This window comes from Bactrocera dorsalis, chromosome 2, assembly GCF_023373825.1.
Source record: "Bactrocera dorsalis isolate Fly_Bdor chromosome 2, ASM2337382v1, whole genome shotgun sequence".
NCBI lineage: Eukaryota > Metazoa > Arthropoda > Insecta > Diptera > Tephritidae > Bactrocera > Bactrocera dorsalis.
The window spans coordinates 656,125-683,525 of record NC_064304.1 but is presented as its reverse complement, the minus strand read 5'-3'; the positions used below and the strand labels follow the sequence as shown (position 1 = coordinate 683,525).

Sequence of the window (27,401 nt, the reverse complement as noted above, 5' to 3'; positions counted from 1 at the left end):
GAGTTGAGCGAGTCGAATTGGCTTTAAAAATGTTTAAAGTTTGCTGATTTATTTCGGGTTTTTATTGCTCACAAATCATTATGGTATATTCGCAGTGAAAAAGTCTTATTCCTAGCAGTCATGAACTATAAACATTTTATAATATTAATTCAATGAAGTAATTTTGATTTGGCATTTGGCATATTCATCAAATATTTAAATGAGTCCACATAGTTAACGTGCTACATTTTGATTAAATGTTAAATAACGCACACCAGCACACCAGCACACACACGCACGCATCCGGACTGGCCACTGCGCGAACACTCCTCGTTGTAATTTACATTTTCTCTTAGTTCACATTCTTTTTTAATTAGCTAATTAACATTGTTTGCAGTTCACTTAAACATGCATATTGCGTATGTATGTATGTATTCATTCACATCTACATCTTTATTTATGTGTGTATGTAGGAATCATGTTCGAATATATTGTATTGGCGAACAGGTGTGTAAGTAATTTTCTCATTAAAATAAAATCGTTTATTTGCGAAATGCTCCATTGTTTTTGTCCGTTTCGGTTTTTTTCGGCGTTGTTGAATAATAATAATATTTAAAAATGTTTGCCGCGAGCAAATGCTGCCGCTTTTTAGCTTTAAACACAATTGGAAAGCGTTTAAATCAACAAGGGCGAATGATCGAAAGTCTTTTGGGAGAAGGTGAGAATTAATTTCGCACACTTTTGTGCGTCGCTTAATTGCAAGTGATTGCATAACGGTTTTTGTTTGCCAGTGCAGTGCTTATTGAATAAAAAATAAATTCTATTGGAAAGTGCGCGCGATAACGGGTTTGTGCACCGTGTGCGGCCTTTTTTGCATGCGAGCGTCGGTGTTGTTTGACGATTGATTTCCGCAAAAAAGCTTTTGTCTGATTAAAATTTGCCGATGCAAACGCCAGCTGCTGCCGCAGATGCCGCGCCTGGTGCTAATTCAGGTGCACATTTACTAATTAATTGGGCATCGGAGGCAAAAAACGCATATCTATGATATTGGCATATGTTGCACAGCGGCAAAGGGAAGCTCAACGGCCGCTCTCACGGATTAATGTGCAACTGGAAAAAGCGTTGCAAATTGCATTACTGATTATTGCGCTTAATGATTAAAGGTTGCCAAAGCATGTGAATATACCGACTATTTTATGAAAAAGTAATTTGATCCAAATGTGCTTTAATTCCGATAAAGCCGGCGGGCATAAAGTCGAAACATGAAGAAATTCCTACTTTAAAATATTATTTAATGGTTATCGATTTTTGTTAATTTTTTAAAATTATTTTTGGTTTGTTATTTCAGAATTAAAATATAACTTAAAGATATTCACTTCAGACAAGGGCTGGAGGATCATGAACTACTTCAGAGAACGATCGGCGCACGTCTAATCGATCGGTATTATATTCCCAGCTTCCTTCGAAGAACTGAATAGTAAGAACTGCAAGTATAACTTTTGGCAAATAAAATGGAGGATGCTTGAGCTCGAATTATCTATTTCTTTTTTTTACACCTACGGCGTTGTTTTGATGCATACATACATACGAATTTCTGCGATAAGCGTTCTATACGATTTCTGCTCCGATTCCTAAACCAACACTTTCGCTACCTCAGTTGGTGGTCGGTGGGTGCGAGAGTTTGCCCTAAACGTGTGTGTGTTCGTGTATTTCAGTGCCTTTGGGCGTTGTTACTGTTGTTGTTATTGTAGTTAGCGCTGTGCTTGTGCTGTTGACCGTGGCCGCGGTTACTGTTGTCGCTGTTGTAGTTGTAGTTGGAGTTGTTGCTGCTGTTGTCATTTTATTGCTTTTGTTCCACTTCTTGACATAGGCCAACGGTATTTCGATCTGTATCTGTTGCGGTTCATCATCGTCACCATCACCGATGTCTGCGCCAGCCCTGCCCTGCATATCGCCGCCATTCAAATCGTGCCCAGCGCCAGATTTGATCTCGAGCAAACGCTTGCCGACATACGACGGCAGTGGGAGTGGCGCCAATTGATGCATACCACTGCCGGCAGCGCGTGCTGGCGTCGAGTCAGTCATCTGCACGGACTGTTGGGTTGGCAGCAGTTGCATTGACGTGGATCGCTGCGGCGGTGTGCGCGTCACCGACAACAGCGAGTCATCCCGGCTGTATTATAAGCTGTCGACCAGTTGACTGGTACGCCTCGGTGGCTGGCTGGCGCTCAAGTAGTTCTCGGAGTAGACGCTTTTGGCGCGTGTGTCATAGCGCAGGCTGGAGCGTCGTATGTCGATGTCGAGCGGTAGACCGCGATCCCGCCACCAGTTGCAGAAGAGGCATTGCAGGGTGTTTTGGAACGCCTCTCGAAACTCGCGGTTGAAATAAGCGTATATGATTGGGTTGAGCGTTGAGTTGAAGTAGCCGATCCAGAACAGTATGGCGACCACAATGTCCGGCGCGGTTAAGTCGCATAGACTGGTGATGGTGTACCTGAAATGAAGGGGAGAGTGGTAGAGTTTATTTAAGACTTGCTCTAGTTGTGAGCAGTGTAACAGTAAATATAATTTGAAAAAATTTCATTTCCATTGTTTGAGAACAAAGTTTTTTCAAGAAAATAAAAATATCGTCTTGAACAGAAATTCCTTTCAGCAACTCTTTCGTTGGCTTATTCTCCTTGTTCTGGAATGTTAATAATATTGCAGAAAGTTAACTTTTTCTTTCTTCCTCCAGTACACACGCTTTTAGCGAAAAGTGAAATTCGATACATTTTTAATTCAGTGAAATGGAAAGAAAGTTGCGAGAGTTTGAGAAGAATGCTCCGCTGACGCTTTACTCTTTTTCCACCAGCTTCCTTCGCACTTTCTGCCTTCCTTCGCTTCCTCTACCCAAACTGCAACAGGAAAGTAGTGCTTTTGATCGGTTAAAAATGGCCGGCGGCCTTTTCGCTTCTTAGCGCCGTTTAAATAATTCAAAGTAAGTCGAGTGGAAGTTATCTCGAATTCATTTAAAACAGCTGAAGTTGTTGTTGCAGAGTATTTTAATTAGTGGCATGTTGTTAGAAAAGGAAGCATTGCATTCTTCCCAAAGACTATCAAAGGAAATGAGTTTATAGCGATGACAAAGCAAGTCTAATGGAATTATGGAAAACAAGCTCTAAATGTACGAAAAGTATTTTTGAAATACATTTGCGGAATAAGGCATATTGTTCCAGTAGAAGTAAGGGTAGAGGAAGTGAATAAATTCGGTAAATGGCTGGAATTTCTGACAAGATTGTGGCAATCGAGCTTCTTCTTTGTACTAAGTGCCTCTGTGGGCCTATAGGTATTTTGGCATGAGTCTTTGGAAAAAATGTGGGGAAAGGTCTCGTGTATCACCACTGCGGTTCAGTCAATATGAAAGTGATTTGTTGTCTGAATGTTTTGTTGCTGTTTTGATTAATTCGCGTACTTTTGTCAAATAAGCCATTGTGAGTTAGCAGGTGTGTAAGACACAATTAATTAGCTATAAAATATTATAAAATTGTTATTGTTGTTGTCAAACTTGTTATCGGTATATTGCGATGGGTGAAAAGTTTCAGTCGAGTGACGGGTGCGTTCGAGTCTTTTTCACTTACGATTCGCTCGCAAATTTACATAAGATAGTATGTGATACGTGTCGTATTCAAAACGAACGGATTAAAGGTAGTTGCATTTAATGGCACACACACTTACCAAAGGAAGAATGGCAGCCAACAGACTATGAACGTGCCCATAATGATGCCCAAAGTTCTCGCAGCCTTGTGTTCTCGTTTCATTTTGATTAAATGTTTGTCCTTTGTTGGTGTGTGGTCCTGCTCCACTTCGTGCAGCGTCAAAGTTTTCGACGAGCCGGAGCCGCTGAGCGCCTCACCTGCGGCAATCAAAGCAAACCGGTTAACATGGAAAACAAAGCGAAACAAAATGGAACAAAAGATAAGCTTAAATGGAAATATTCGCGGCAGCTTTATCAATACAAGAACAAGAAGAAGTTACGCCAAAACTTCCGATTCGCGATAATTTGCAACAAATTTTGGCATTTGGCGATTGGCCATCGAAGAGGAGGGAAATAGCAAACGAGCGGTTTGCCTGGGAGCTACACATAATTATGATGCCCAAAGGGGGAAGGAGAAGCCACCCATTGGGAAGCGCCGTAGTCTCCCTTTATTTGTTTCGCTGGCCGTTTGTGCTCGACTGCTGCCGTTTGACTAGCCGTCGATTTGTTTGTTTTGGCGTTTAGTGTTTCGTTCGGCTTCCGAGACTGTTAAGCTGTTGTACAATAAGATGTTCGGAAAAAATGTTTGTAAACGCTACGCGTTGAAGGTGCGCTTTACATGTCGAGTATACGCCGTGTAGCACGGAGTATATCCTGCCGGCGCACTCGTGTAGCTAACTGCCTGTAATATTTCTGGCGTACTGCTTGTAATATATCTTCGAAATATTTTGAGCCTGAAAAAGTTTGCCCATTAAATGTTGGCAGCGCACAAATGCGGCCCATATCGTGTAAGAAATTCACCTGGCTATTAGCTAAAGCAAAACTCGTAGCGATGCTGCCTTCTGTTTACAAGCGCACACGCCTGCTTGCGCTCACTTAAAGAGTTATAAGGAAAGCGTTAAACATTGAGTTTACTTTAGATGTGAGCATTTGATTGTGTTTGCAACTTGTAAGGCCGCACAGACTCCACACAGCTTCGAAAGTTTGTGGCATGAGGCAAATTTTTAAGTTGAATAAGTTGGTTTTCAGGCTTGCAGGAACGAGCAAAAAGGACGTTGACATACCTGTATTGTTGCTTACTCCCACGCTGGCGCGCGCGTCCTCTGAGTGTCGGTGCATCAACATCGCGTTGCCTTGTCGCGCCATCATTTGCTTCTCCTGGCGGTTGGCCTCGCGGAATATCGCCAAGTACGTGAAAATCATGATCGTGCATGGAATCCAGAAGGAGATCGAGCTCGAGATGACGCAGTACGGCTTATTGACGATGAATTCACAGCGATCGGGATGTCGTTTCACGTAGTTTTTGTGCTCTTCGGTCGTGTACCAACCGATGAATATGGGCAGGAAGGAGAGCAGAGCTGGCGAGACCCACGTGTTTATCAGCATGATGGTCACAACGCGTTTCGTCATATTGATCGGGTACTTGAGCGGCTTTACAATGGCATAGTATCTGCAGATGAAAAATTGTAAAATTGAGATAAAAGTAGGAACAATCGGTGAAAGAATCGTAGAATGTTCTAAGAGCAAAAAATACTGAAAACTAAAAACGCTTTATTCCATAGCTCCTTGCAAGAAGGAAAAGTGAATGCAACTCACTTACGGTCGTGGCCTTTAACTATGTAAATGGCAACAAAGTTGTTTGACATATTCATTTCTTAAAGTGGTTAGTTGTGTATTTATGCTTGGTTAACTGCCTAAAGTTGAGTAAAGCATTTAAAGATTTGTTTTATGAGTATCTGATTTGTTGAACTTCTTGACTGCATTCAATAATGTATGTGTTTGTATGCGTGTGCTAAATCGAAAGGAAAAAGACTGGAACATGAAAGTCATATTTTTCGTTGTTTTGTGTCATATGACGCATGTTGCAAGTGCGGCAGTTGCGCTCGGTCACATTGTTGTCTTATGAATTGGCGTACTCCATTTCATTCTATTTACATCCTCTTCGCTTGCGCACACATACATGTGCAAGTGTGTGTGTGTGTGTCGACATATGTGAGCACTTCAATTCGGTTAAGAAAATGATCGTCTTATTTACTGACTCCTCTTCCCCTATTTCGCCGCACTTTGGATGCGAATAGCTACAGCCCTGGCTCCGTACGAATGTGTGCACGTGGTGTGCACACACTTGCGCGGCGAATGAAATTTGATTCTGTTGACAGACACATACTTTCACACACTTCAATGCCAATATATTTCGCTGGTTATATATTTGACAAATATGCTAATAATAAATTCCGTGCTTTTTGACATATGTCTAAATGAAATTGAATTTTGATGAATGGGTGAATTTGGCGCGGATTTTTGCTTGACATATGACAGCTGCTTGGACCCACTCCTGAATTGCAGTCAATTGCTTTCGGTCGTCTGTCTTTAGGCTACATCTAAGAGTTCGGGAAAGTCTTTCGTAGGAAATATAGAGAAACTTGAGATTTGAAATAAATACAAATTGGTTAAAAGGGAAATTGCGCTAAATGGAAAAGACCATTGCGTAAGAATTTCAGTTGGAAACAAATAATTATTTCATCTTTGTCGGCTCACTCCATCTAAATTAGGTTATTTGTGAATGTGAACAAATGAAGTTTCTTATATGCAATACAAACTCATTTGATTTGGCCGATGTATGTATTTTTGTGTTGTTGTTTTATTGTAAGGACTTGTTTTTAAAGAACTTTTGACGAACTCTTTGTTTCGATGTTAAACGAAACAGATGTTAGAGGTATAAGTAATGCCTTTATATTGATTACTCATAAGTCAGTTCCTGTGTCCATTATGCACAAAACAATACGATTCTACTATGGCACAATACAAATGTCCGGAGTTGAATAATTCTTCAGTATTAAAGTTGGGGCAAAAAAATTTCAAGACTGCGGTGGTGGCAATGTTGATTGAATTTGTAGTAATTCTTATTACGCTTCCATTTCCTATCGAGGAAGTTTACTAATAAGCTTCATTTAAATATAATTGTCTTTCTTGTGAGCAGCTTTTGCTCTTGTAAATGAGAATTCTGACCAGAATACAGCCAAATCTCACCTTACATTTGAAAGACACGAAGTAATCTAGCCTTTCGTAAGGTCAGCAGCAATTGTTACACTCACCTGTCGACCGATATGCAACACAGATGCAAAATGCTAGCGGTTGAGAAGTACACGTCCAAGCTGTTCCACAGATCGCAGACAAATATTCCGAAATTCCAACTGTAATAGGAAAATATGGAAAATATAAATGTTAAAGTGGGTTGAGTTTTCTTCAAAGAATACTAAATTAACAATAAGTGCGTTCTGCGAAGTGAAAATGTGGGTTTTTCTACAATATTCACAAGCACATGTCTTAGGAAATCGATCAGCAAATTTAGGTAATTTGACATCCTAGAGCGCTATTTCGATGTACAAAAGTCAGGCAAATGATATGAATAAATAAATATGTCATTAAATTCTAGGTGGTCCGCCGGAAGATTGTCATCGAAGCTGCCCACACTTAAAAAATTGAAGCTCTCTTCGGTCTTAAACGAAAATGTGTTTGAATTTTAATTATGTGTTTAACTTTGTTGCATTCCAATTTGAAATAATTATTTTTTTACATTTTCAAAGAACTATAGCGATTAGGCTCAGATCATAACAAAACCATTACCTCAGAAATAAGCCACATTTGGTCCCAAGATGACTAGATGTTGACTATTGCCAACTTTGGAATTATTCGTGTAGAAGAGAAATTACATACAAAATACAAACTAAAATGTCATAATTAGTGGAGGAGTAGAGTACCGGTAAACATTAATTACTGACGTTTTTGCCGATGTTACGTATACGCAGTGTATATCGAATAAAATGAATTATTGCACGAAGTTTGTAATATCCAGAAGAAACGACGGAGATTCTAGAAATATATATGTATTATATATGCATATATATGTTCATCGTGAAGAGCTGCGTCGATTTAACCAACTCCGTCTGTTTGTGTATAAATGGGCTAGTCCCTTAGCTTTGCGATATCGAACTTAAATTTCGGACACGTCCTTCTCTCCCCAAAAACTGCTCATTTTGCAGAACTACTATAGCATATAGCTGGCATACAAACTGATCGTTAAAAATCAAGTTCTTGTAAAGAATCTTTTGTATGTGTGAAGGGTATTATAGCTTCCATGCAACCCAAACTAATGATATTTCGTACATTTATATATTCATGAAGTGAAAAGTTATTTTTAATTTTTTCAATATACGTAAAAAACCGAATTATTTGAAAACTTAATTAACTTATTAATAAACTTTTTCTTCCTTAAAGCTGATAATTGAAACGCTTTGTTCTGGTGCTACTATGATGGGATATACTTTCGAATGGATTACACTCAACCTGAAATAACATTTGACTTATTTAGTCACTACTATCAAATCAGTACTTCTTAATTCCATTTATAAAAAAAATCCTTATTTGAATTCTATTACTATAGTTCAAAGTGTTCAATTACTGACTTGATACGTATAAGTCCTCCTCCCTTTACCTTTTACTTGGTTTTAGTCTAGTACAAATGCCACGCATTTTGTTCATACTCCCCGGCTATTCTATTTTCTTTTCATTTCCACATCCTAAGATCACGCAATCACATTTGTCACTTCATTCCCTCCGCGTACATCCCGTTAGCTGGAATCACTTCGCCAATTCCAATTGCGGGTAATTTTTTTTTGCATATTTTGGCTAAGAAATATTTTTATGACTATATTCATTATGTCACTGTAATTTCAGCCCCACTTCCAGCTGAAAGTGAGAGTTTTATATTCTCACGCTTTTGCAGAACTCCCAACAATGTCATAATCATTTAATTTGCCAAAGTTCTCAAGCGCCACAAAGCCCGCGCTGCATTTTGTGCACCGCGCGCCCAACACCAGCGTGTCCTCCCCGTGGCTGCCACTTTCTCCTCCATTGCGCTTATTACCCGCCTCCATTTGCATTCTTGTACTCGATGGAGTCAGTCCAGCATGTTCGTACAACTCATTATCTGCGATCTATAGCACTGCTTCCGCGAAATGAACGAGAATCGCATGAAAGTTGAAAAGCAAAGGAAGCAAAAAGTGGCGATAAACCAAATTGTACGAGCGAAAAGTTTAAGGACTGTTTGCAAAAAAGTTGGCGCAGTCTGAAATGCAAAGGCAACCGGAGGAATTGGGTCGCAGCGAACGGTGCCAAAGGACGCACACATACGCTGTCTGCTCACTTGTAGGTGTGTGTGCGTGTACGTATGTGCATCCGAACTACTACCAAAGGCTCAATTGCAAGAACACGTTCCGACATTTTCGTTTTTTGTGCCCGCGCATTCATCACCTGGCGACAAGCAGGTGCTGATTACTTGAACACACATACAGCTTGAGGAAATAGTAAGGAGAACGTGGGCAGACAACATTCTCCCAACGTAGACAATGGCATTTAACGCGCATTGCTGCAGAAGACACTTCACAGTATGTGTAAGCCAAGTGTGCTGTGTTCAAGTACGAGCATGTGGGGGTTTCGGTAATGGCATATGAAGTCTAGCAAAAATTTCTTTGACTGCTGTCAGCGACGTGCCAATGCTTTGATAATAAATTTGCTTGCCAAGGAGAGAGGAACTGCCTCTCATGTGTGTGTCTATGACACATCGCAAAAAGTTAGTCTTGATTTAAATCAGTTTTAATTGGGTCGCAGGTTGTAATATCGCCAGTGCTGATAACGTAGCTTAGACTGTGCGCCTATGTTTTTTAACAACTTGTGACTTGTCTGGCAGTCAGCCGAGGCCAAAATGTGTGCCAAATTTTAGGCTTATCGGCTGATTTATCGCGAGCAGAGTTTATAAACACCTGCATTATTTCATGCGATAATGTGTAAGTGAGACTGGGGTGGCCTGTCGGTGATAACTGGAAATGTGAGAAATGTCTTTCTAACAGTCAATAAATTTCTGAGTATTTAGTGTTTTTAATTATCGATGATTATATTACTTACTAGATATCAGAGACTAAGAAAGAAGCATGAGGTCTGTGATTAACAAAAAGTTTGTAGACCGCAAAACCATTTAAAGTCAAATAAAAAGCCAGAAAACTCGTAAACTTCGGTTGCATCGTATGCACCAGTTGGACTGTTGGGAGTTGTCAGGGATTCATGTCGCTTGGTGATGTTAAAAGGAAAGATATTTGCTTGAAACACTGGACTAAACAATAAATACTTAAACACTTGTTTTGAATAAGTTTCTTTCCGAATCGAAAGTAGCGACACAGTGCTTCCAATGGTGAATTGGCGTCCTTGTATCACAACTTAAAGCTCGTTTTGTAACATATCCACGAGCAGGTTTCCTTTTAGTGGGTGTGCTTGTATTCATGTGGCACTGTTGGTATGTTTCAATGGACCTTCGCTTGCGCTTGCATGCCTGTATGAGGTGGGAGGAATTGTATAGGAAGTACTTGCAGCTGTTTGCAATTTGCATTTTTAATTTCGCAGCGCCAACCCGACGACTCTGCGTTGCGAGCAAATGTGTTGGGATTTCGCTGAGATGTTGTGCAAAGTGTTGTCTGAAAGCGTTGAGAATCTGTGATAAAAGTTATGAATTCAACATGAAACTTTTGTAAACACGGCGGGCTGCGGTGCCAATGAGTATTCTGCGTAAGCGTGCAGGGGCACAGTTACCAAGGTTGCCAACGCAGTTTTTGAAATGCTAGATCCGTTTCAGTACGGAAGTTTCTCTAGTTTTCAAAATTACTTGCAATTGAAGAAAATAATTTTAATAAAAAGCGTTACTTTAGAAACACGTTCAGAGTTGAGTAATCGATTTTATGAACTAGCTGAAAATATCCGAAAAACTGAAACATGTGGCAAGCCTGTTGGCTTGTTTTGCTGCAAACTGTACTTAAGTACACACACAAATAAGCAAGCGGTGCAGCAATTAAATATTATATGTAATTAAACTTTGCTCAAATATTATTTGGATTTTAAAACTTTGTTGATTGCGGCAATTTCCTCTGTGCTAACCCAAATTGCACGTAAGCTAATTTGAATAGCAGCTAAGTTAGATTAAGACATGAAAAGTTAAGGATTTGGAATGCACACATTTACTTTTCGAAACCCACGTGTGCTTCATTTTAAGCCAACTCAGAATTTACTATTAAGTCTGCAGAACACATTGAATTAAAACAGAAACAAAAGTTCAGAAAAAAAATTCAAGGAGAGTCTTTTAAACTGGAAGCTCTGGAGAGTTAAATCTTGTTTTAGAGCGAAACTGAAACTTCAGGGAGTATTTGTAAATAAAAATCAACTTCAGAAATAACGGACGCCTTACTAATATATCTTCATACATTTCATCTCCAAAGAAAACCGAAATGGAGGTTGGTATTTCTATATCATTCTATCTAGTCCCTATCATCCTCTACATTTACGGCACTAGTACACTTAAAAATAACCGAATCTATGTCTATATATATAAAAGAAAGTGACGTTAGTTACTACGCTTATAACTGGAGAACGCCTAGACCGATTTCGGTGATTACCACCAATTCGGACAGGTCTCCGCCTAAACAAGGAGAATACTTAAGAAAATTCTGGAAAATTTTGCGAAAAAAAATATGAAGAAAAAAATTTTCAAATACGATTTTAAAAAGGAAATAAAAACGAACATGATTTTAAATGCTGCATGCAACGTATATATGGTGCTGTTGGATGCTAGATGTACTCTGGTGAGTGGCAAAATAGAGGTTTGCGGCACGCACACATTCTATGATGAAATCATTTCTCCGGAAATTCCTGATTTAGAGAAAGATCCAGTATTATATGAAGTGGTAGAAACCAACATGGTTCTTGGACCTTGTGGACACTACAATCCTATTTCGGTTTGTATGTCTGACAATAAATGCACGAAACAGTATCCACGTGCTTTTCTTTCGGAAATACAAACTGGAAATGATGGATATCAACTCTATCGGCGTCGCTCACCAGATAACAGAACATTCAGCATTCAATTTAGAGGAGTGAATATCGAAGTTGACAACACATAGATCGTACTATATTCACCATTATTGTCTAATTCATATTCAAAACTCATATCAGTGTTTAGTGTTGCAGTTTGGTGAAATCGATAAAATACGTTTGTAAGTACGTCACCAAAGGAAGCAACATGGCGATTATTGGTCTTGAACGGTCGATACGTGAACTGCAATAAAGCGCTTTGAAGGATATTTAGTTTTGCAATTCATGAACGTTTTCCGACTATTGTGCGTCTCGCAGTTAATTTGGAGAATGGGCAAAAGGTGTATTTCAACCCAGAGAATACAGTATAGCCAGTGGAAACATCGCCAGCAACAAAATTAACATTGCCGAGTTTTTTCTCAACTTTCGTCAGTGATCCGTTTGTGAGAACATTGCTCTATTCGGAAATACCTTGATATTATACATGGAATGCATCGTCGAAGAAATAGTTACGCAGAAAGCAAGGTCAACCAGTAGATTGACATCCAGGTGTCCAATGCATTTGGACGAATTTACACAATCCACCCGAAAAACGACGATTGTTTCTACCTTCGGTTGCTATTGATTAATGTACGCGGTTCAACTATATTCGAGTCATTGCATATTGTGAATGGTTCGATGTGTGCAAGTTTTGGAGAAGTAAGCCAGTAATTACAAATGCTGGAACACGCTAATCACTGAAATGAAATTGAAGTTCGCATACTTTTCGATATAAACATCGACATTGGCAAAGACATTTTACATCGTCTTCGCTAAAAATTGGAAATGATTCCGTCGTTATTATGTTTTGCAATCTTCATGCGCCGAATACAAGGGGGAGAATGCTTGATTCTACGAATTCCTTTGAGTTCTAACGATTTTCCATTTCAGTTCAAACGTATTCCGGCATAAATAAGGAAATGCTATGTTTTTCACACGGCCGTGGCGTGCTCACGAGTTGGAAAACCATCTTTTCTGTACACCGGAACAGAAACCAAAAAACGTTGTTTATAAATGATAAATTTAACTGTCTTTTCATTTCAAAATACATAATTTCACGCAGGACAACGGCTGCGGGGTCAGCTAGTATATATATATATATTTTCCCGTAGTTCCTAGGTGAATCATAGTGCCTCAAAAAACCGAATAACTGTCTATAGATTCCAGTTAGGATTCTCAACTCTTGAGTTCCACAAGAAAAGTCTTGGATAAAACTAAGAGGAGGCAAACTCTATTGTCGCCTCTACTTATATTAAGCTGCAATTTTGTTATTTTACAACGCTGTGGAAGTGAATGGAAATGTTGTTGTGGACTATGAGTCAGTAAAATCTGAAACTTTTGTAGGAAACGGAGTTTTTTCTTGTACATTTCCTCAATCAACTCTCGGTTAGATGGCATAGAGCCTCGAAATGAAGCTTAAATGAAAACAAGGAGAAAGAAAATTTAAAGTGCAATATGCATTGTGTACACTTTTATTTTAAATTAAAAATAAACGAGATTTCGGAGGTCATAGCTGTGGCAACACCAAATCTGCGCCGAAAATTGCCACTCATACTTTCACACCGCACTTCTTGTAATTGTTCTTCTTACTTACCGCCCAGTTACTTGAACGCTGAAGTTAAACGTCATAGCCATCATAGCCACCATTATGTCCGCCATAGCCAGCGACACGACAAAGTAATTCGTTATAATTCTGCAAAGACAACACAAGAAAAAGGGAGTCAATCCATAAAGCGTATTCACTAAACATATAAATATAAATATATACTTGATATCAGTTCATAGTATTTGCCTGAGAACCGTTTGAGGTTCTTAGTAAGTCGCGCTTTAGTAGACGGTTTAATATGTAAACAAAATGTATAAAATGTGGGAGAGGGAAAATTATGAAAGAATTCCGAAGGATGTAGCTTGAAGCGTAAAGCCTGTACTTTCAAGTGCGTTGTTAATAAGCTCATAAACGCTAATACTGCCGTCACGTACATACTTCGCTATATACACAAGAGAGAGTAGCCCATGCGGTGTTGTTTGTGGCGCGCAGCAGCTTCATTAAGCAATTTAACTACCCATGCATGCGGTTCAAGCGGAACCCTATTCCTTAGTAGCATAATATTAAATTTTATGCTACATTCTATCTTACATATCTTAAATATAAGGTATTGCATAAGAGGGAAAAATCCAAGACTAATAAATGTGTTTAATTGCCCAAGTTTCTCAATAAAATCTTTCACTGAAAGTGGGAAATTATTAAATTGCGTAAGAGACACATTTCATCTTGAACATCTTTCTAAAATTTCCATAAACTTGTTCCCGCGTGCCAAGTCTCTTTGATCGCAAGCCACGGCCGATCTGCAGATAGTGTATTGTTGTTGCTATTTGTTGGCATTTTCTGGGCATGGCAAATGAAATATTAATATTTATTTATTTTTTCGCCACTGATTAACTTTTAGCAAATTTTTTATAAGCATACAAATGCGCACACACGTTGAACGACACGACGACGGTTGCCTTGAATGTTTCACCAGATTTGACAAACGATTTGCTGCTGGCACTCGACGTTTCGTGAATTCGGCAAAAAGTGAATTTTAAGCTTTTCGATTGGTTATTTTTAGCTGTTAGAATCGTGTGATGGAATGTGTGAATATTGTAATAATTATAATTATATACATATCTATATTTGTTGCAATGCCAGTTATGCCATGTCACTGGAGTGGGAATTATGTTCTCTAAGATGTATATTATGGGTTTTCCATCCACACTTATTGTCGAAACCAAATGAAATTGGTACGCAAATATGAACAAAAATTAATATTGCTTTGCATAAATCCGGTGGAAATTTTTTTAGCTGCTTAATTAACTTTGTTAGCAATTATTTACGTGTACAGTTAATACGCGAATGTGTGGGTAAATGTATTTTGACGTGAGAACCTGCACAGCTGAACAGTATTGCGGAGGAATTATGTGAGAGGATGCTCCTTTGAAACCGATTTTCATTGTTCTGTGTTCATTTAAAGAACCAAAAACCGGAAAGCTTCACCACCAACAAATTATTGCTAAATAAAATGTTGGTCCTATATACGAGTATAACGCAAGCTCTACCGGGTTCGGTGCCATTGTAGCCAATAGGCGAAAATACAGAGTTTTAGTTGAGATAAAGGCGTTGCACGTTGGTGAAAAAATGTGCGGTGCACACTTGTCTTCCACATACTCGTCATGCCAATGATTTATGTAATTCATAAGAGCAGAGATGTAGCAAAGATAAAAGCAAATAAATGAACAAATAAACAAAGCAAGCAAATGCGTTGCAAGAAAGTAATAAATGAATTGATGAAAGAGAACCGAAGCTGAGACATGAAGCCTCCTTGAAGTCTCTTGTTCAAGGACGCTAAAAACGACGCCACCCCCCGAAAATAATCGCCTACATTAATTATCCTTTTCGCCGCGTTCGGCATGCCTTCAACAGCTAGCTCATTTTCTGCTTTCCTAGTTTTTGTTGTCTGCCTTCTGGCTGCATGCATTGCCAATGTTTACTTCTTTCCTAAATGGAATTGGCCTTTGAATTTGCCAGCGCTCGTTTCATCGCTTAAAGCCTGTGTGTGTTTCGGAGACAGCACGCATAAAATAAGCCCCTGAAGCGCCTGCCGCACCCGTGGCGAATCAGTCACTTAGCCATCGAAGCGCGCTTAAGGCGTTGCCTGCCTACCGCTACAGCTTTAATAAGCGAAATCGCGAGCGTTGCTGAGCGAAGTTGCCAAGTTTCATTCTGAGATGGCAAGTGCCTTTAAGGTCTTTAGTATCAATGTAAATGTATGTAAGCATTATTTTGCTTTGTTAATTAACGCTAATGTGACGCGCTTGTCGACGAATTTAATTTCGGTCCGAAAATAGGTAGCTGCATCTTTGAAAGACGATCTCAACTAATTACCCAATAAAGATTTTCAATAAATGGCGGCCTTGATGAATACTCACACTAGAAAATTTACAAATAAACATTTTGATTTCTGATTGCCATTAAAGGATGAATGAATGCATCTTATCCGATCCAAGATTAACAAATTAAGTGCATAAAAGCGCGGCCAAGTGATATAAAATGTGGTATTATTCAATGTTTTACGCTTTAACAATCGGCTAATGAAGTTATGAAACTAACACTTATAGTCATTGAGTGGAAACGGCTAACCAAAGCCTTCTATGGCGATTTGGTTAATTCCCCATCAAGGTTACTTAATGTATTTGTTGATGGAGAACTTCATGCAGGACCTGTTACTATTGCTGTCCCCCATTCTCTCATGCAATTTCATTTAATTTGTTCAAAGCCTTGCGTCTCGAGTTGAAAATGAACCGAATGAACAAATAAGATATTTACTTACCTTAATTTTCTAACTCGCATCACAGAAATAATGACAAGAAGGTTTCCGAAAATGGCCGCAATTATGATGAAGAGCATTAGCGACGTCTTGAGCACCAATAACACAACATGGAACCATTCGCTGCTATTCGCGACATCGTTGATGCCCTCTACACCATCGGCGCCAGCGTCGTCCAGTAGCGTGAAATTGCTCGGCGTCATGGTGACGCCTGCTGAGCCCAGCAACGTCGAAGTGGCGTTGGAGTCCAGTTGTGAGAGCATGCCGCTATCCAGCACGGCCTGCGCCTGGGGCGTCTGGTGCTTGGCAGCGGCGCTGAGTTGCGTTTGAGTCTGTGTCGAGGCAGCGGCTGCAACTGCAACGCTGGTGTGGAGGAGAGCGGTCGCGAAGGCCGTGCTTAGGTTGAAGCCGAGGCTGGCGGCGCGTGCACGCGGCAACGCTGTTGTCATGTTGTGGGCCTGAGCTGTTGTTGGTGTTGCTGCTATAGTTGCGCGCCGCTGACAGTGATGTCTTCGTTGGTGCATGGTGGCTGCACCAGTTGCCGCTGCAGCTGATGGTGTTGCTGGTGTTGTTGCCGCCGGGGCAGTGGATAATCGCGGCGGCGGTGGTGTTGTGGTTGCTGTGCGCGACACTGCGGTCCTTGTGGCAAGTTGCGGCACTGCCGCATGCATTGTCGTTGCAGGTATTGTTGTTGTGGTTGTTCTTGTTGTCATTGCTGCCATTGCCGCCACTGTTGTTGGTAGCGCAGTCGTTGGCGTTGGGAAGTCGGCATAATTTGCCACTTTTCTCGTTGCAATTCGTGTTGTTGTTGTTGTTGTGGCATTAGACGCCACACGGTTTCTGTTGCACTGTTCAAGTTCACTGCACAAATTTCGTCTTTTTCGACGCGTTGCGAATGCGTTCTTAGTTCTTTGCACTGTTTGACTGATTGCGGTTTGGTTGGGTGTTGTTGTTGTTATAGTTAATGGAAGCATTGTTGGAGTATTGGTAGACATGTTGTTTCAACCTTTTCGCACAAATGTTTCGACTTATTTTTGCTTTCAAATATCTATTTCACTTGTTTCACTATTTATGAACAAACCACATTATTCCTTAATTTTATTGAATTTAATTTAATTTTACTTATTTTCATTAAATCGCCTTGCACTGAGCGCGTTGAGGGCTTTGCCTTTGTAATTAATTTGCAATTTACTAGAATTCCACTTCAATATATTCTCTGAAATGGTATTATTTGTTTTTTTTTTTTTAATACAATAATTTACTGTTATCACTTGGGCCGTTCGATTGCCGCCGACGAGCCGCCGCAGAAGAAAGAAATGTTCGCTGATGGAACGCGCGGTTCGCTTTCTACGCCCCGAACTGTACTGCAGGCAGCATGGTGGAAAGTGGCCTGTCGACCGTCCACCGTCGGCCGTCGGCCTGTCCTGGTCGTTGTGTCACACGTCACCAGCGCTGCCAGTCGTGCCGACGCGCCCTCACCGCCATCGCAGTCCATCCGCCATCAACAACACCAACGCTAGAAAACGCTTGCTTCTTGTTGTCGTTTTTGTTATTTATGTGATTTGTGCTTGTTCTTGTTGTTGTATAGTGTTGTTGATAAACTGTTGTTTGTAGTTGTCACCGTCACCGTCACCTTCACCGCGAACGTGGCTAGGTTGCGGCTAGGCTAGGCGCTGGATGTGTTCGGCCCTGTTGTGTTATTGTTGTTGTTGCTAGTTGTTGTTTTCTTTCCTGTGTTGTGATGATTGGCGGTGTATTTTTTCTTGTTTTTTTTTGTATTTTTGTTTTGTTATTGTTGCTTTTAATGATCACTGTCTCTTGGCCACTACTTGATTGCTCTTAATATTTTAATTTTATTGTTGTGCTTTGTTTCTTGGTTTTGTTGTAGTCGTTTTCGTGTTATATGTGAATGAATGTGGCGTTTTTCTGAAATTTAAAATTTGTTTTGTCGTTTTCGCATTTGTTCTTGGCCTCTCCTCTTGCACTTGCCAAAGCGTTTTGTCTTTTCTAATTTTCTTTTTCAAATCTGAATAAATAAATAAATAAATATTTTTTCGTACATTAAACATTTCCTAGTTTTTGGTTTTGTTACTTGAAAATTGTATATCAATGTTGCATTTCTGCAGGTTTCTTCCTGCATATGTTGTCTAGCAACAATAGTGGTTTTCTACAATTTCAATTGTTTTATAAAAATTTTTTCTAACTGGAATTTAAATTGTTCCTCTTGAAACAATAAAACGAAATAAACAAATCTAGTTATTGGACTTTCAAAGGGTGGCATTTTCTTTGGAAGGATGTATATGTATGTGGTCTAATTTATAAGACGACATTTGGATACCCAAAATAACTACAATGAGGTCAATCAGATGAAATCAGTATGCTATCCAGAAGAATATACTGAAATGCTGAAGAAAGTAGTAAGCGGATGGATATCCTCGTGGACGTGTTCCCCCACAAATCATTTGATGTACCGTTATAGATGTACATCAGAGACCCCATTGACAGAGACCATTAAGAAAGAAAGCTTGGCGGGTATAGATCGATTATCAATGTAAAGCTTTGTTTTGAAATCCTTGCGGGTGGCTGATATAAGTAATATTAGGCCAAATGAATTAAAATCATCAAATAACACCTAACGTAGACCGCGCCTCGACAATAATATGATTTTGAACTGATCTATAGGTATATAATTGTCTTTCATAAGCATCACTAGCAGCACCCTGTTCGCCTGTGCATTGATTTATTCTGGGCAGATGCGCAAATCATATTCATGCCCTGGCACTTGCCTGGCAGCTGACAGCACTTCGCCACACGAACGCGTCGATGCGTCAAACGAGGCTCCCGGCGTGGGACAGCGCTACGTATACGCGGTCAAAAGCGTTTGTCGGTTTGGGCGCCGCCGACTGGCGCAGTGTCAGACTGCCACGTCGTGCTTTGCTATTTGCTTTTTTATAAACTCACACGTTTTTGGCGCAGCGTTGCTGAGCTATTTTTACACGTACATACACATCTGCAACATACATACAAGCATTTACATTTTATAATATTTTGATATGGTTTTCCACGCTCTGATATTTGTTTATTTTTAAGCGAGTCCATCAAATGTTCACACACATACACACATACATATACTAAATATGCTGTGTGCGTTCTAGGCGTGTAAGTATGTATGTATGTACGCATGTGTGTGTTCTAGCGCTCATAGGTTTATTTGGTTGTCGGCACTTAAGTGACACTTCAATCATTTGCCATTTGCTCAAAAATAATATTGTTTCGTTGGCTCACTAATTAAAGGAAAAAGCGCCGGCGCCAGCAGCGCTGCACCGAGTTTCACGTCATTTGGGCGCTACATTCGTTTAATTTATGAATTTAAATGGATGAATTTTGCTTAAGCTCGATTATGAAAATGTTGACTTTAAGTGTCAGAGTTCACGTTCCTCCATCCCAACCGCATCAGCCGTGCTGCTCGGTTGCGCGCGCGTTCTTCCCTCGGTCAGCAAATATAACTTGGTAATTAAAGGACTCTGTCACCGTGAAATGATTCTCAAAGCCAAGTGGCCATCGAAATTGCCGCACGAACGCACACAGAGACGAAAACAAAATCGAAATTCACCTCTGCGGGGTCTCCCCGCTAATAAAATGGTATTACGGGTAAACACACGCACATTTGCACACTTATCCATAAACATATGGACGCATACAAAGGGGGAATAAAGAAATTGGGAAACTTTCGTATTTGCGCCAGTTGTTGTTCTTGGATAAGCGGTTGATGCTTTAAGTTTCCGTTATATCGTCTTGTAATATTATTAGCGGCGGTTGTTGTTGCTGTTACTTTTGTCATTGCTACAGATTGATGCCATTACATACATATAGGTATATGTTAGCGCGCTTGTCCAATAATTGTAGTATTTCTCTGCGACCACTGCTTTTGCCTTCTCCTTCACTTCGTTTGCCTCCTCTCATCGCCATTATCATCGGCATTGGCATCGTAATTAAGCATTTGGCCATCCGTAGCATAGCATGGCACATAGCACAGCAGAGCATAGCAGTCGCTAATATTATACTTGATTCTTGATTATTTTGGCAGCCGTCCAAGGCGTTGGCGTACTAGAAGAAAAAGAAGGGAAGAGAGAGAAAGAGAACAGTTCAGAAAATGCTATTAATAAATTATATTATTAATTATTTTATAAGTCACATAAATACAGCCATGCAACTTTTTATAAAAGCACTGCGCTAAAGGTTTGAATGTGTGTGAGTCGGTTGGACCAACTGCTGCTGGTCAATAAATACGAAATAATGAAGCAAGCATTCTGCACTCTGTAGCCTGTTCAACAGCGAATTTTGGTGAATTTGAATTTAGGTGAAACACCCAGAAATAAAACATATACAAATCGATTGGCACAAATCTATTTGTCTACGTAAATATTCCCACAGTGAACCCTCCACAATCGATGCTTAAGATAAGTTTGAAGTGCGAAGTGTTGCGGAACTCTGTTTCTTCCCTTTCCTCTTTGCTCAGTTCTGGTTTTAATTTGCTTGAAGCTAGACCACAAAATTTGGCCACGATCCAGGGCGATTAATTTTGGCCTCTTCAGTGTAAATTGCTTACTAATGACTGCAGTTTGGGTGTGATGTAAATTGAGTGTTCTTGCATTTAATTTTATGACAAAGTGAAAATTCGTTTAACGCAAAACCTTCCATACATACTTACATATATATGTATGTGGTATATTTTTGTCATTCTCGCTTTGTTTTTAAGCACACATGGGCATGAATATTGTTTTTTTTGTAATTATTTATTTATGAAAATTGTATCGCATTGCTTTTTCTTTTTTGGGAAAGAGAGGTTAACTTAGTTAAGCAAAAGTAGAGTGTTAGAAAAACTGATATTATGAGGAACGGCAACGCTAAATACTTTAAATGTGAAGTTTAAAAACAGCGCTGTCATCAGTTAAGGGATGAATAAACGCAAGAACTTAGAAACCAGACCAGTTTGGTTCGCTGTATCCAGATTTTTATTGCACGTGAACAGGGTTCGCTTTACATCCCAACATCCTTAAGCCAGGCTTTTGGCGTGCTTTGTCTGCCCTCTATGAAAAAAATAGCTAAGTTCTTAACTTTAAAATAAAGATATATTTGAGAATGTCTTCAGTAGAAAGAAAAGGGGTTTGCTGAATACAGATCTACCGTTGCCCAAGTAGCATAACTGCTTCAGAAGGCTATTCCGTACTAAATGTCAATGCAAAGCCAAAGAGAGGTATCAATATTAGCCTTATTTTCGGTGCTAGTGCCATAAGCTGTTGAATCAAATCCATATTTATAATAATAACTATTATTTTAATTGATATACACGCCCCTCACTAAAAGAACTGTATCAATATAATAAGTTTGCTATTTCAACTTCAAGTCGAAAGACACACATAAAAGGCATTATCTCATGTGAATATACAAACATACAGACGTGCACATGTTCACACAGCAGAATACATACTCACATAGAAAGGTGTGTGAATATTTGGCTGTGCAAGTGTCAATATTGAGGTAAAAGTGGATAAACCGTCGAATTGCAATGCAAATAGCCTTGCGTGCGTTCAAGTGCAATGCCAGGCGAGCGGCAATTTGGCAGCTGCCAAGGAAGCGGCGTGATGCGCGCACGTACGTTAGGGTAGGGGGCGCGCGGTGGCGCTGACGCAGCTACTCACCGTTGGCACTCGCTGTTGCCATTGTCAATGGCATTGCTCGAAATGTGTGCGCGTGTGTGTGTGTGCGTGTGAGAGTGGGATAATTTATCTTCCACAATTCTTATTTTAAATTGGCGCGTTTTGCTTGGCTTTTTGTTGTACTGTGTGAAAATGCGAATTTCAGAAATGCCACTTTGTGAAAGTGTTCAACGTTGTTTCGCTTCTTCGCAGATGAAATATGCATTCTTTGTCAACATACAAGTAAATATATATTTCAGCTTACCCAAGGACACGCCCACCTGCTACTAATGGCAAACATGAATTTGTATGTATTGGTGGCAAGATGATGTTGGTGTGTATTGGTGCGTGCTAGGTTAGATTTTCGTTTTCTTCTGACGTTGTTGTAGAGCAACGCATCCCATCAACGTGAAATACTTTGTATTCCTCTTGAAATATTTATTACGCATTTTCTTCATGCCATTTTTAGAAGAATTTCCATGTGGGGCCAAGCGAAAGTATTACTCTGCCTAAACATCGCGCGAAAGCGGTCTATATTTTTTTTCAAATTCGGTTGGATTAAGTCATCTCGAGGCGGAGTAAACTACATGATTAGCCTCGCAACATCCTTTTGATCAAGAATGGATTATGAGAGCATTCTTAGGAGCATCTATAAATTTTCCACGACGTAAGAAGCTATTTTCCAACTCTGAGAGTCATGCTTCTCGACATGCTTAAGAGTATATCCCACAGGGATGAAGTTGTTTCGAATAAAAAAATGCTTGTAAGCACAGCCATGTCACTGATTAGCGCATTTTCAGCCGCTCAAGCGATCGGCTTCCTTTTAGTTGTCATGACAAGCCATTTTCGAGCAGTTTGCCAATTTCGAGTGGCCCCATTACTTGTTAAAATTTTCCGCGCTGAAAATGTTTGCATTTCATTAAAATACACATTTACGCATGTGAATGTGCTTTGTATACATATGTGTGTGTGTTTGTGTTAATTGAGTGATGGATGGACAGTAAACACACACTTGCCTTAATATTTGCATATATAATGCATATTTGAAATTTATCGAGACTAAAAGATAAACATTATGCGAGCTTTTAACAAGTAATTTGCTTTAAAATCCAAATATTGGCAAATGAAAATAAACTTTACACTCAGCTCTCTGTTTGACACAATATTCCATTTAATTGATTTGCTCGAAAAGTATTATGAAACACAAACATCTCTCGGCCATTGAAAACATCTCACAGATTTCTGATAATTTCTACATAGTTGCTTGTGATCGGGATTTATTCTGAAATATTGCAATGCCTTATATTCTACCTGCTGGCAGACAAGTATTTTGCGTTTGTTTGTGTTGTATACTTGCCAAATATTCACTCTGCGCTTGAGTTATTCTGTACAAAGCATAGTTTTAGGCGCTGCCAACTTATTTATTTATGTAAATTTTCTTTAACAATTTTTCCTATTCCGAAGTATCTGCTCTATTGCATTTACAGTTGCATCAAAGACGGAGCGAGCTTGCCAGCCCAGAAGGACGGAGTTGTCGATATAATGGCCTCAAAGAGCACTGTCTTATCAGTGCATCTGTTTTCTATCTTTCGGCCGAAGCTTATCTTAAGTAAAATTGTATGCGCAAATTGCTGGTTTGAATTTACTGCAATCGAAAATGAAATTAAATATAGAGCCTTTCATGTGTGACGCCTTCTACTCCTTTTACTTCTATTACAGCACAGCTGGAAGTCATGCAACTCTGTTCAGTGCTAAATTGCCTATTGGGGGGCATGTCGAAATGCAGGGTTGGGGGCGTATGTTAGTGCTGCCACAGTTTATCGGCCCAATTGTTTTGGTTAATTTAAAGCCTGCGTTGAATTGATTTCGATTCTTCTCAACTGGCTGCAGTGAACAATGGACGTTTCCACCTGTATTGTTGTTATTGCTGGTGCTGTGCGCTTTGCTGTACTATTGCGTTGCATGCAAATGCCCTTGTTGGTGTTGTTGTGTTTATTATCATTGTTTGCCTACATGCGAAATGTTAATTGAAATACAAACAATTATCCACATTGGCCTCTGCCCACACACATACGCAAATTTAATCCGCAACACATTGGACGCACACACACACATAGGCACACCGAGATGCGTTGTATGCATTTGCGTTTGTTCGTAAGCGAATACGGGCAATTTGTGGATAACAAGATTAACCCCGACCCCCAGCAGGCAACCGGCCGCCTTCGGTGTTTATGGCCGTTGCATTCGTACATGCGACCGACGGTAGTGCTTGGGGTGATGTAGGAAAGTGCCTTCTTTTGAGTGTTGCTTTCTCGGTTTGATTGCGAAGGTTTCCAATTAAGTGAAATTAAATAGTCAATTAAGCTAATAGTACTACAAATTTTAATAGAATTCTCATCGCAGTCACTTTAAAGGAAAAAAAGTCCCCTAATTATATTTTTATTTGTATTGTACTCGTACAGAAAAAAAGACGACTTATCTTGAGATGTTAGCATAAGAAAGACACAGTACTTCCTTTCTAGTTTTCTTCTTCATTCATATTTGGTGTTTTCCTTTGATTAAATCACATTTCATTTCAATAAATTCATGTTGCGTATACGCCCCGTCGACTTGAAAAGAAAATGCGAGAATTGACTCCAATAGAGTAATGAGTGCAAAGTCAAGCTTTACAGTTGTTTATCGGTTTCCAAAACTGCAAACAATCTAACGGATTAACGAAGCGTATGTAGCCAGTTTTGTTGATTTTTTTCGCGGGAAACTTTCGCTTAAAATGCAAATAGTGCGGAACCGAACCATGAAGTTTGCATGAGTTCGACATTTACTGCATTTTTTGTGGTTAAATACGCAGAGCGGACTTTCCTCGTGTGGCATCAACGCTTGGTGGTGTTCCTGCGTATGTTTCTATATGAATATGTGTGTGTGCATTACAGGAATATTTGCGCAGTAAAAAGGATGTTCTCACTTGCACAACGTGTAATGCGAATCCACAGGTTTGAGTTTTATGTCGGGGCCGTAAATTTCTTCTGCAGCAATTTTTTGCGCAGCCACATAAAAATGATTGATGCGAAAAATGATAGACAATTTGTTGCACCCCGCTGTTTGACTTCGCAATTTGATGCGAATTTTCGAATTTTACCGTTTACATTTGTGCACACACGTACACGCAGACATTTGTTGGTTTTATTGCTTCCAGTGAGTGCGTGCGGTGCAGGTGGCTCCATATAGTGCAACAAGGCCAATTCAGCTGCACGTGACTCGCCAACCAGTTGAAAAAAACAACAACAAATACGAGTTCACATGCACAAAGCTAGAAAAAAGGGTGAGGAGGGCTATATATGAAAGCTTAGAAAGAAATATTCCGGAATTGTTCCAGTGAGTGGTTTTTGGATTGCAAGAGTAGCAAGTTTCACAATAAATCAGCATGACAACTTTTTCTCTATTTGCATTTAGTTTGGATATACTAGAGCTTCTGTTTAGCAGTTGGTGCCACGTGAAACCAGACGTTATTCTTTAGTGTATGAAGCCACATTCAGAGAGATAAACTTACATTTACTTTGTTCAAGATAGAATTGTCTGTTTCTCAAATATGACTTAAGTGGTTTAGTTGTTGTTTCTCATATTTTATTCAGAAAATGCTAAGGTCATATGACCTTGAGTCTTGTAGGCTTTATACAATGAGGTTTGTGAGAGTCTGTCTGTTACTTGTATCATTCATCTTACTTGTAGTATTGGTATGAGCTTCGCGATCAGTTGGTAAAATTTTTTGGAATTATAGTTTATTTTATATGTGTGCTCAGTACTCGTTTATGTAGGTATGTGCCTGCCTACATTCCGGTGGATTTTGGAATTTTTTTATCTGAACGTGTCTCAGGCTGCTTGACTTAATTCTAATAAAAGCTTTTATTTTACTTAATGCATGCCGACACCAAAACGAATTGCTTTTTCTTTGGTTTTGTGGAATTCACAATTTCCTTTAAGATTAATTCAAAATTGTATTTCAGTATAAACTTTAATTGAATTAATCTAGTCGTGCGAAGGCGGGGGACTCATTTATATATCGAATTCATTTTTAAAATGACTAAATATCCACTTTGTAGGCAAAAGTTACTCATCAATTTCATCAGTGCAATAAATTATTTTTCTGTCTCATTGTCAACAGACATTCGCACCGTGCTTTTACATCTTTTCTATGAGTTTTTCTGCATTTACCTTGTGATGACATCAACCAGCAAAGACACACAAAGCCGACCGCTGAGCAGTGAAATCTCGGTGCATATTAAATTTTATAGCCGCGCCCATAAAACGAGCACAATACAAATACGAGCATTGAAAGTGAAAGGGAAAGGGACGATACAAAATTGTGCAAGATTGTTAATAAAAATTTAACACATTAAGTTGAGCTCAACTTGAACACTTAAGTGAATATATCATCTTCTGGTACATACACACATACCTATACGAATGCAGATCAGTTATATATTACTGTAATAAGAGAAGGAAAATATTTATCAATTGTTGTATTTGGAAGCAGAACTTTAACTAATAAAACAAGGACACGAGTCGTGAATGAGGGATTACGCGCAGGGCGACAGATGGTACGAACGGCGTCCTTATTGCTTTAACAAAGCTATGGATTTATTAGTGCTGAAAATGATAAAATGAAAGAACCAGCAATAGGATTAAGAGAGATGTGTAGCAATAATAAATTTTCAAATTTATGCCGAAATGAAAGCTCAAAACTTCGGGACGAAGGGAGGAGATAAGTGTGGTCTAAGGCAGTCCGAGAAAAAAACCTAATAAGGACTTATCAAGAAATTAATATAACTTTTTGTCTTGATGGATCTTAGCGTGAGTTGAAATTTTATTTGTATAATTTATAAACTGGCAGAAATATATGCGATTACTCCTCCGTATTCCGTATGTTTAAAAGTAGATCTAGTCCTACTCGTTTCTGCTCTATGCACGCTACGTATGAACTCTGCTCTCTCAAGAACTCTAAATGTGAATTCAATAACTCTCGCTAAAGATATTGTGCCGTAACTTCAAGAAGATTTTTAAAGTATTAAAACGGTATAAAAGACGAAATGATATTGCTTCTTTTTACTGCTACATGTACAGCTATAGAATGTGTATGAGGTGTAGTTTCTATTATCAGTCAGCGACAGAATTGCCCAAATCATGTAGTGACACGTTCGATGCCACGCCTACGCCGAATTCGAACGATAATATGAGAGTGGAAGTCTAACACAAGCCGAAAAGCTCACATTATTCGATTGACAAAGACTTTGGCTGTCTGACTGCTGGAATGCCAAGCAATATTGTGTGCGCTTGTCAAGAACCGATTCACAGCGAGTCACCCGTTAACACCTACTTAACTACTCTCTTCACTTCAGTGTGATTTCACTGTGCAAACGTGGGTATAAAAATCAGTTGTCGCCTAGCCGCCCATCAAAGTCTGTTGTAATTTGTAATATCAGCCATTATTTGTTCGCTCCTTCGCATTTCAGGCGCAACTATTAAATGTCACACACACACACACTCAATTTGAACACGTCTTCAACGAACAAAAGTCTCTCTGTTAGGGTGGTTCCAATATGGGCTCAGCGCCATAACTTACGGCTAATAAAGCCAGCAAAGCCCTGAGTTCTCATTATGGGTTTGTCTGGCTTTAGT

The 27,401-nt window shown here is 39.5% G+C and overlaps 1 protein-coding gene across 1 annotated transcript; it reads right to left on the bottom strand.

The window, feature by feature from the left end:
• Positions 1-17: 17 nt before the first annotated feature.
• LOC105232538 (octopamine receptor beta-2R) lies at positions 18-19,859 on the bottom strand. Its single transcript, XM_049449777.1, has 6 exons — positions 16,033-19,859; positions 13,260-13,358; positions 6,808-6,906; positions 4,777-5,162; positions 3,694-3,871; positions 18-2,473 (listed from the first exon to the last, which is right to left on the bottom strand). The coding sequence occupies exons 1-6, from the start codon at positions 17,022-17,024 to the stop codon at positions 2,158-2,160; spliced, it is 2,070 nt and encodes a 689-aa protein (XP_049305734.1). The 5' UTR covers positions 17,025-19,859; the 3' UTR covers positions 18-2,157.
• Positions 19,860-27,401: the final 7,542 nt, after the last annotated feature.